The 10,638-nt window shown below is 38.8% G+C and overlaps 2 protein-coding genes and 1 long non-coding RNA gene across 8 annotated transcripts; 1 reads left to right on the top strand and 2 right to left on the bottom strand.

The window, feature by feature from the left end:
- The first annotated feature begins 486 nt into the window (after positions 1-486).
- On the top strand, positions 487-3,594 carry LOC134182111 (uncharacterized). Of its 6 annotated transcripts, none has more exons than XR_009970271.1 (7): positions 487-535; positions 591-891; positions 1,968-2,075; positions 2,231-2,491; positions 2,547-2,890; positions 2,954-3,051; positions 3,137-3,594. It is a non-coding gene; the product is annotated as an uncharacterized LOC134182111 (long non-coding RNA). The 6 variants fall into 6 exon arrangements; XR_009970272.1 differs by lacking the exon at positions 487-535 and having other exon boundaries at positions 560-891; positions 2,231-2,336; positions 2,413-2,491; positions 3,137-3,565; XR_009970268.1 differs by lacking the exon at positions 487-535 and having other exon boundaries at positions 560-891; positions 3,137-3,565.
- A 1,932-nt stretch (positions 3,595-5,526) lies between these two features.
- Positions 5,527-10,594, bottom strand: LOC134181696 (uncharacterized protein K02A2.6-like). Its single transcript, XM_062648964.1, is given in 2 exon segments — positions 5,527-8,264; positions 8,267-10,594. Coding segments are annotated over 2 exon segments (2,829 nt in total). The 5' UTR covers positions 9,717-10,594; the 3' UTR covers positions 5,527-6,885.
- Positions 6,293-6,748, bottom strand: LOC134181697 (uncharacterized protein K02A2.6-like). Its single transcript, XM_062648965.1, has one exon. The coding sequence runs from the start codon at positions 6,746-6,748 to the stop codon at positions 6,293-6,295; it is 456 nt and encodes a 151-aa protein (XP_062504949.1).
- Positions 10,595-10,638: the final 44 nt, after the last annotated feature.

Raw genomic sequence — 10,638 nt, 5'->3', positions numbered from 1 at the left:
ACACCCAACTTAGATCAACAGATTTTCCTTTTCTGCTTAGAATATAGTCGGTTTGAATTGACAAACTATAGGGTAGATATTCAAAGTGTCACGTGAGAGTTGGTATGTACCCCTCCTATTAATTGTTCTCGTGATCATGCATTGCTGTAGCGGCCGGCGCGCCGCGGGCGAATTTTTTTGGACGAGGTTACGACTCTAGTAAGCCTGGTTCACAATATGACGCCGACGCTCAGTTGACCGTCAAACTTCAAAAAAACCGCCTCGACGTTGGCGGCATCCTCTGATGTTGACGCCGACGTCGACGCTGGAATGGCATTCATTTCTATTGTCGACGTCGACGTCGACAATATTGTGAACCAGGCTATAGTCGCTGGAGCGAACGTGGTCTGTTAGTGTACGAGGCTCGCGGCGCAGACAGAGCCATATATAGAGAGAGTTGCGACAACCCGTATCAAGGGCGCCATTTTGTTTCCATGCGCGGTACATAAAAAATTTGTCTAAAATCATACTAAGCTACTACTATTTCTACATTAAAGTGAGCTTTATGTTGCTACTTGTTGCAACTATTGGACTATGATTTACTTCTTCAGAAGCTCGATTTGTGTCGTTTCCTGATCATCGTGGTTTCGGGTGAGAGCGCTACCGAAATACAGAGATTCCAAATGAGCCGTTTGCAAGATTTCAGTTGTTTCTGTCAATGTTTGCACTGCAGGAGAGACGTTGTATTGTTCAAACAACCGATCTGAACAGTTCTGACGCTTTTCAAGGAAAACCTCGCGCTTTGGCCTCGGAATTCCAACATTTATAAGCGTGTTGTTCTGTACACGTTTCTTTCTAATGAATGGTATAAATAAAACGATGGCTCATCATCAGAAGCTCAAGTTACAAAAGGTATAAATGCGATGCTTAATCACATGTTACACAAGCACACATGTATACTCATGCACACATTTGTTGACTGGCTAGAGTTGTGTTTCCATACAAGGGCATTCATTTTCATTTCAATTTTTTGACTAATTTTCTCATTGTCATGCTCTTGCTTCCTAGTTCACCTTGACTCTGATTCTTTTCTTTCTCTAACTCCTGTTTTCTTTTACGTTTCATCTGCTTGCATAGAATGTGTAAGCGTACAGTCAAGTACTTTGATAGTAGCTTCTGCTTGATATTATGACAATTGAGGAACAAATCATGTACTGTTATTTCTTCAGCTTTGTCCAACAATAATCTTTTCACATTTTTTGATGTCATCAACACTGATTCATCGAAGTTTCTTAGCATGACTTCTACTTTGAACATCATAGAGAATGCTTTCTCTGATACCTGAGTAAAGCATCCTTGCTTATACTCTTTTAGAATAGTAAACATTGCTGAGTCTTGATCACTTAGATCACAGCTGGTCACTTCCACAAAACAACCTGTGCAGATTTCTTCATTTTTCTTTATGCTGTGTAGGCAGTATCCTACAAGGTAATATAAGCTGTTCAACTCAGCCTTCTGAATGTCATCTATGCAATTTACTTCTGATATTTCCACTTCTAAATCTTTCAGATCCAGTTCAGTGTTTGGTAGCTTCAATGGCTGGTCAAGAAAGTCAATTGCTATGTCTCTATCATCTTCTTGGTAGTTTCCTTGATATGCATGAGGTTGTTTCAGGAACTGTGCAAAGGAAATGACTTTTAATGCGTATTTAAATGCCAGTGGTGAAGGAATAGGATTTTTTAGCCTGACCAAACTAAAAAGATTTTCAAGGCAATCTTGAGTAAGACGACTTGTCAAAAGGAACTTGTATTCCATTGAAAGCAACTCCTCTTGGATACCAAGAACACTGTTTGTAGACATTATAATCCCTGCTTGCACGGGTTTCCAGTCATTTTTATCTCCAATTTTCATGCTCTGTACTAAGTTGATAATAGACGTAAGAAATATATTAGAGCTTCTTCATATTTATCACAATTCAATCTGCTTAGTGCGACTGCAGGGTACCTGCTTGTCATGAAATCAAACCACCGGTTAAACACATCCAGAAACCAAGCAGTAGAAAGATATTCGTTTCCTCGGCCTTCTTCTTTCACAAGGTATTGAAGTCCAGAGCTCACTGACTTACTAAACAGATGCGGTGCATGTGATACTTTCATTTTCTCAAAATGTGATGAAGAAATAGTGGCGTTAGTTAGCTTTGGTGCTAATTTTAAATCATGATGGTTGTCAAACTCTACTAGATCTTTTACAGGTGTAATGGACACAAAACTACTGTTCAAGTTGTTTGCTTTAACAACGTCATCAGGTAGAGTGATGACTTTGCCACTAACCAAAGCTGCCTTAAGATTCTTTATTAGGTGAGGAACATCAGCGAGAAAATATAACCATTTGGTTGGACTTTGAGGATGTACTACTTTGCTAACAGTATTGCAGTGTCTTTCAGTAATGAGGCCAAAGCTTCTCCACAGTGCTTGGTTTGCAGATCTCATGTCACTAGTCACAGCTATGACATGTAAGCCTATCTTTGCAGCACATTCAATAATTTCCAGCACAATTGGTTTCATTAGAGTTCCGTCATTGGAGTTTCCTGTGAAATGGTATGCTACTGTCTGTTTCCACCGTGATGACAGTCCTCCCAACATAAACACAAGAGCATGAGTGGCAGTACCACAATGACCAGGCAAAGTCACATTCCCAAGCAATTGTCCACTACTTGCATTATACTCAATACTAGGTGTAATGGACATTTCATCTAATGTGAGACAGCAGACTCTTTCCTCTTCACACAAATCATTTACCTTCACTGCTAAGTATTCAAAAACTTGCTTGAGTATGCCAGGCTCAAATAGAACTGTTTCCATCCGTCGTTGAAGAGTTCGAAGAGATGGTAAAGGAAACTGCTGTTTTAAAAGTAAGTTATATCCTGTGGCTCCACATGCAAATCGAAGTTGTAAGGCTTTTTTCACTGTGGCAGATGACCACCGAATTCCTCGCATTCCTCGGGACAATGCTAGCAGCTGATCTTCAGCAAAAAGTTTTTTAATCTTTGATTCCTGACTTGCCATTTGCTTAGTAAGTGCATTATTTCTTCTTGTAATTTTATGCAGTTTGGCTCTTGAAACTTGTAATTTGGCTTTCAATTTTACGACTTCTCTAGCTGTTGTAGAGGAATCAATTGAAAGGGTATTAGATTCATCCACATCTATATCTAGATCTGCCACATTGGTTTCATATGCTACAGAGTCATGTCGAGTTGCTTCATCATCATTGGAATTATGTTCAGCTGTACATTAATCAATTGAGGTAGATTAGTTAACTTGCATTAATTGTACTTGGTTCTTCATAGTAGTAATTTAAACAATTGAAAAATGAAAAACAATCCCAAGATTGAAGAAACTTCTACTAAACTTTGAAATTATGTCTACATGTGTGCCTGTTGTCGTTATTGCGTGTGTGTGTTCTATCATGTGTAATTTGCAGTTTTCTTTGTAGTTTTATAAATATAGTACAGTTGATTTAGATGTTATTAATTAAGTGAAGAACAATTCATGCACTGATATAAACGTGTGAACTGTTGCATAGTGACTTACATTTTGAAAATGGTTCTGGTGAAACACCACTGATTGAGTACATGTGGTCTCTCCAGACCAGATTCACTTGCTTGGAAATGTCCACTGGATGTCTTGCTAATGGTGATTTTCTAATACGTTGATGTCGTTCCTTGTGAGGAAATATGGTTGGAACAGCGTTCCACTTAAGTTTTCTTTTTCCATCAGCCCTTCTGCACTCAAATTGTGATTCATCAAAGTGTGCCTTCAAAATGATGAAAATTCCATGTACTTATGGAGGAGACTATCATCATTATTTAAAAATGTGCACAAGTGGACCAACTTAGCATGTAGCTGCCAGACATACCATCTAGGCAGTTCAAGATCCGAGTCTACCAGAACCAAATCCGCTTTGGCCGACATCACAACGCGTATCTACTGTACCTTAGTGTGTGAGAAACACGATAAACGTTACGGTATTTATGTACCTCGCACAGGAGCGCATATGGCGATGCTATCCAGTTCTTGCGACTTACTCTAGCCTCCCAAACTTTTCTTCTGGCACGATCCTTAGGGAACCGAAACATTTTGAATCCATTTTCTGATCTATTACTACAGTTCCAAGCGCAGCAGTTAACCATAGTCTCGCTAGTGGGTCGAAACGCGCCTAATGCCGGATACCGTCTACACACGACTGGAAACAAAATGGCGCCCATGCAATCACGTGATCACAAATTCCATAACGCCCATGTCGCAACTCTCTCTATATATGGCTCTGGGCGCAGACTTGATTCTCGGTAGGTAATGGACGTGTTACAACCGCGATTTTGACGTAAACGAACTGCTGCCTTTTTGCACATCTTTCGAGCAGTAACCTGCACTGTTTATTTAAAGGGGGCCCCAGTTTTGAACGTCGCGTCGGCTGAACGTTGTTTTCTCGGCACAAATCGACTTCAAATATATTGGACGGCAGGTAAAGTGATTTATAATCTAGAAATGATTATAGTGATTACTGGGATTTGCGGTTAAAGAAATCTGTTTGTTTTGAGATCTTTTTAGGGTGCATGTATTGCCTGGATTGAATTGTGCGGCAATATTTACACTGTTGCATACACTGCATACATCAAATTGTGTACTAGTTATTGCAAATCTATTTTATGTGTGCAATTATATAATATGCAATTACTAATTAAAAGTGCAAATGAACTTAATTAAGTATTCGGCTAACTTACTTCTATTTCACAGTACCAAAGTGCAAAGTATTCAGCTAACTTATTTAATTCTATTTCACAACTACTAGTATGGGAAGATTTCTTAGAAGATAAACACTATATATACAACTAGGTTGACACTTACAGGTGTATACATTGGATATGCCTTTTGCCAATTGACATTATCATATTTAAGACTACACACTATTGCACACTATGGCATTGGTTGTTATATGGTTGGTGACATGAATGACAGTTATATAATTAGTATACTGTGTGTGTGTGTGTGTGTGTGTGTGTGTGTGTGTGTGTGTGTGCGCATGTGTGTGTGTGTGTGTGTGTGCATGTGTGTGTATTTGAACAACAAATATTTGTATGTAGATATCAACAGTTAGATTTGTTGTTGTGCCAGTACACAGCAGAGTTTTACTAGAGATATTAGAGCTAATAAGAAGTAATTGTGTTATGCTGCTTTGTGACATAATATAATATTTTTGACATTAACATGTACAAAGCAAGAAAGATGTCATCTGTCTGTTTTGTTGATTTCAATAAACTATTGATGACAAGTACATGTATACTTGTGATTTTGGTTTTGTTTGTTTGTTGTAATATGACGTATCTATGTACAGTGACTTGTGTCAAAAGTTTAAACCACTTTATCTGTACATTACTTTTGCACTCTCATAAACAAGATACTTTTTTACGAGTTTCGGCTCATTCATAATTTAGTACACTTTTGAGCTAGTTTACTAACTTGATTTTGTATTACAAATGTTAATAGTCTTTACTGGTAAATGCAACGAGTAGACAACACGAGAGAGTCACTTGGAAAAGGCAAAGCTGTGAAGAATGGAGAGATGTCGTTAGTAGTGTGGGACAGCTTATGCAGTACGTATGATGGAGCCATGCAACTCTCTTATTCCTATCAATGGAAATACAAATGGTTGGCAATTCTTGAGAAACAATTCTGCTATATGTTGCTGAGAAAAATGTCCAACATTCTTTATATAGAGCCAAGATCATTTAGTCTGCATGGGAATCAACAAAATCATTGTCTCAATTGCATGGCCATCGCAAAGCCCTATTTTAAATTCTGTTTGTCCGTACGTTCTACTGTCTACTGTCTGTTTGCCTGTCTGCAGCCTTTCTGTTTGTCTTTCCATATATTTTCATAAATGAAGTTAGAAAGTTTCAAACAATATAATAGCAAGGAAGGCTAAGTACAGTTTACACTGTCCAACAGCTAAATACAATTTGCAGATTAAGCAAAGTAAAGGGACATAAGTGTCCTTGTCTGTCTGTCTGTCTGTCTGTCTGTCTGTCTGTCTGTCTGTCTCAATACATATATTTTCCATTTAGATCAAACATTCACATCTGTCTGTCTGTCTGTCTGTCTGTCTGTCTGTCTGTCTGTCTGTCTGTCTGTCTGTCTATTTTCATTGACTGTATAAGTCAATCAACATAGTGACTGTATAAATAGATCAGTATTGACTGTATATATCAATCAGTATTGACTGTATATGGCCGTGTTTCCACTAGCTGCACCTTAAGCTAATAGAGATGTTGCACTTTATGACGTTTGTCATAGGTGACTTTCTTCTTTCTCTTCTGATCTACTTCTCTCTTCCTCAAAAGTTGCATGTTGGGAACTTCAGGTTTTCTTTGCTCCACTGACATAGGTAAATTTGACCTTAGCCTTCTTGACATCAACAATTGAGAAGGACTAAATCCATTGCTTAACGGTGTTGTTCTATATGACAGTAATGCAAGATATGGATCCTTGGCTTTCTGTAATAACGTCTTCACTGTTTTCACCGCTCTTTCGGCTTCTCCATTGGCTTTTGGATACTTTGGACTTGACGTAACGTGATTAAATCCATACTCGTTTGCAAATATATTAAATTCTTCAGATGTATACTGTGTCCCATTATCCGAAACCACACATTCTGGAACTCCATGTCTAGAGAATATAGCTTTTAATTGATTGATGATATGAACTGATGTCATGCTTCGAACTTCAACAACTTCTATGTAACGAGAAAAATAGTCTATTACAAGAAGATAGTGCGATCCTTTGAATTCAAAAAGATCTGTTCCAATCTTTTGTCAAGGCAATAAAGGTAAAGGTGTTGTAATTAATGGCTCTATGTGATTACGTCTTTCTCTCTCGAACATACAGGACAGGAAAAAACATACTCCCTTAGCTCCTTACTCATACCTGGCCACCATATCGCAGCTTTAGCTCTTTCTCTACACTTTACAATGCCTTGATGTCCTTCATGAATTCTCTCAATCATTTCTCTTCTTAGTTTGTCGGGAATTATCAATCGTGATCCTCTTACCAATATATCTCTTTGCACAGTTATCTCCGAAGACAATGCAGCAAACTTCTTCAATTCTCCATGCAGATTTCTTTTCTCTGGCCAACCATCATCTGTAAACCTTCTTACTTGTTGGCATAACCAATCTTCTTTTTGCATTTGCCGAACTTGTTCTAATCTTTTATCACTGGCAGGAATATGATCCATAACTTGGTTAACCCACGTTTCGACTATTTCTACAAATTCGTGATCAATCTCTGTAGGTTCATCAACTGGATACCTAGAAAGAGTGTCCGCCGTTCCTAGTTCTTTTCCTGGTACATAGTCTATCTTGTATTCATATCGCATCAGTCTCATTCTAAATCTTTGAATCCGTGGTGGTAGTTCATCCAATTCTTTTCGTCCGAACAAAGTCAACAACGGTTTATGATCCGTTAATAACGTGAAAGTCTTGCCTACAAGATAACATGAAAACTTTTCACAAGCCCACACTGAAGCTAAAGATTCTTTTTCAATTTGAGCATATTTTCTTTCACACGGTGTTAACGAACGTGATGCATATGCTATGGCTCTCCAAATTCCGTTGCTCTGTTTTTGTTCAATCATTGCTCCTAGTCCTACCGAAGAAGCATCTGAAGCAACTCTCGTTTCTCTCTCTGGATTATAGACTGCTAGTACGGAGGCTTCACTTAATCTCTTCTTGATTTCTGCTACCGCTTTCCTTTGTCTATCATCCCAGATCCAAGCATTTCGACCACACAATAATGCTCTGAGAGGTTCAGTCAACGTTGCTAATCCTTTTACAAACTTACTTTGTTGGTTGACCATTCCCAAAAAACTCCTAATGTCAGTTCTGTTTCTTGGTTCCTTTAAATTCAGAATTGCTGAAACTTTGTCTGGATCTGAACTAATTCCATGTGAATCAATTACATGACCCAAGAATTTTATTCTTCGTTTTGAGAACAGACACTTTTCCTTGTTCAAAGTAACTCCAGCTTCCTGCAATCTTCCTAACACCGCTTTCAACCTACGATCATGTTCTTGTTGATTAGTACCGAATACCAAAATATCGTCCATTAAACAGATAACCCCTTTCAAGTTCTCCAAAATTTGTGAAATCCTCTTTTGAAATACTTCTGGAGCTGAAGTAATCCCAAAAGGTAAACGTTTGAAAAAATATCTACCAAATGGTGTGATGAATGCGTTAATGGTGCACACTCTTGTGTCAATGGAATTTGCCAATAACCTGAGTTTGCGTCAAGTTTTGAAAATACCACAGCATTTTCCAACTGAGCTAACACGTGATCAACACTAGTCATAATGTGTCTCTCTCTCTTAACACACTTGTTCAACTGAGTTAAATCAACACAAATTCTCACCTTTCCATTCTGTTTAGATACTACAACCATTCCTACAACCCAATCTGTTGGCTCTTCCACTTTTTGAATGACATTATCTTTCTCCATCCTAACTAATTCTTCTTTTACCTTTGGCAATAACGGTATAGGAATTCTTCTTGGAGTTGATAGAGCATATGGTTGTGCGTTCTCTTTCAGCTCTATTTTATACTTTCGCTTCATAACTCCTAACCCACTAAACAATTTCGGATGTTTGTCTATCATTTCGTGATCCACATCTACTTGATCAACTCTCGTGATTAGTTTCAAAGCTTTTATCGTGGGAAGTTCTACTAATGGTTTCCTGAGACCTTTAATGACATACAGTTCCTCTTTAACTGACTGACTTCCTTTTTCTAATTTACATTTTATCTGTCCACATACTTCTAGTGACTTCTGATTCGGTCCTTTCAGACAGCGTATAGACTTCTTCAACCTTGTTCCGAAAACATTTCTAGCTATATTTTCAGGAAGAACATTCACATCTGCTCCGGTGTCAATCTTGAAATTTATTGGGACTTTATCAACTAACAGTGTCACCGTCCAAGGCTCATGTTTACTACTACTATTTGTTGCTGACGAAATTTCCTTAGTAATGCAACCAAGATACTGTTTCTCTGATACGTGTATTTCCGAAACCTTTTCCGTTTTGCACATTTGAGCAAAATGACCCATTCTACCACACTTCTTACATCTACAGTCTTTAGCAGGACATTGACTCTTGCTGTGCTCTGGCACTTTCCCACATCTGTGGCAGCGTTTCCTACCCTCCGCTTGGAAAAATTTCCTTGCCGTTGTGTAACTTCCTAGTTTCTTATGGTCCTTCCAAACTTGATTAGACTTTACTCTAGCTACTTGCGTTGTTTCAGCAGAAGCTCTAATTACATCTTGTTGTTTCTTTACTGACTCCGATTGTGTTACCTTTGTCATTGCTTTTTCAAGCGTTAACTCCGCATCAAGTTGAAGTTGCTCTGACAACTTTGCATCTCTCAGTTCAACTACCAATCTGTCCCGAATCATTTCGTTCGTAAGTTCTCCATAACTACAATGTTCTACCAAACTGTATAACGAAGTAATAAATTCATCCACTGGTTCACCTTCAAATTGAACTCTTTGATTAAACTTCGCGCGTTCGTAAATTATATTCCTTTTCTTCACAAAGAAGCTCGTCATAGTCTGTTTTACGGTCTTGTAGTCTTTCTTCTGCTCCTCGTTCAATCCTAACGTCTGCAGCACATCCTCTGCCTTGTCACCCATAGAATAGATCAACGTACTTACTTGTGTCAGACTCGTCTGTCTTCTCTGCTAATCCTGATGCTTGTCGAAATCTTTCGAATCTTCTCATCCAGCGTTCCCAGTCCTCCGGTTTGCTGAAGTCAAATTGCATCGGTATTTGCAACTGTGACTGTGCCATACCTTAACTCCTGACACCATGTAGCGTTATCGGGTTCGTATTAAGGCACCAGACACGTATTACTATTGTCTTTAGCACACAACGTAAGAATACAGACTCTTTACAGACTAGTTACACCCCAACCGGTGAATACGTACCGATTGACTCACTCTCTATGCATGCTCATTCATGCACTCGCGTGACATCATAGTAACTAATAATAGTATCATACTCAGTCACACTACACAGCTAGATAGCCAAATATATCTAGATGAGTATTGCATCATGCTGCACACCTGCTAGAGACTGTATATCTAAAGTCAGTTTCTCTCCTGTTTCTAGGCGTAGCAATTCACTAGGCGGTAGCCACGTATGACAGTAGGCGATTGGTCGAATTTACTACTTGGAGCTTCCGCGGCGCTGCTCAAACTAGAACTCGAATAATTAGAACTCTAGATTGTAATTAAGCTGCCGCACCGTGCACTGTTAAAAAATTAGTGCTCTACCTACACCGTCGAGTGGTAGTCCTACACACCTACTCACTGTTAGAACTAGAGTGCTCTAGTGACACCTTTCAGTGCTATTACTGAGGATGTAAAATTTTGCACCGATATCGGTGCAGATTTTACGCCAGTAGGTGTAGCAATAACACATTACCTGGCTCAATTGCAGGGAATCCCGTATACTTCGTGTGAGTGACTGAGCGTGGATTGCTGGCGACATTATGGAAAAAGACCGTGATGCAGAGGTACAGTATTTACAGTAATAATTGTCATGTGTATAGCT

This window comes from Corticium candelabrum, chromosome 7 (assembly GCF_963422355.1).
Source record: "Corticium candelabrum chromosome 7, ooCorCand1.1, whole genome shotgun sequence".
NCBI lineage: Eukaryota > Metazoa > Porifera > Homoscleromorpha > Homosclerophorida > Plakinidae > Corticium > Corticium candelabrum.
Note: the sequence above shows the minus strand (reverse complement) of the source record. Positions and strands in the feature narration are given on the sequence as shown.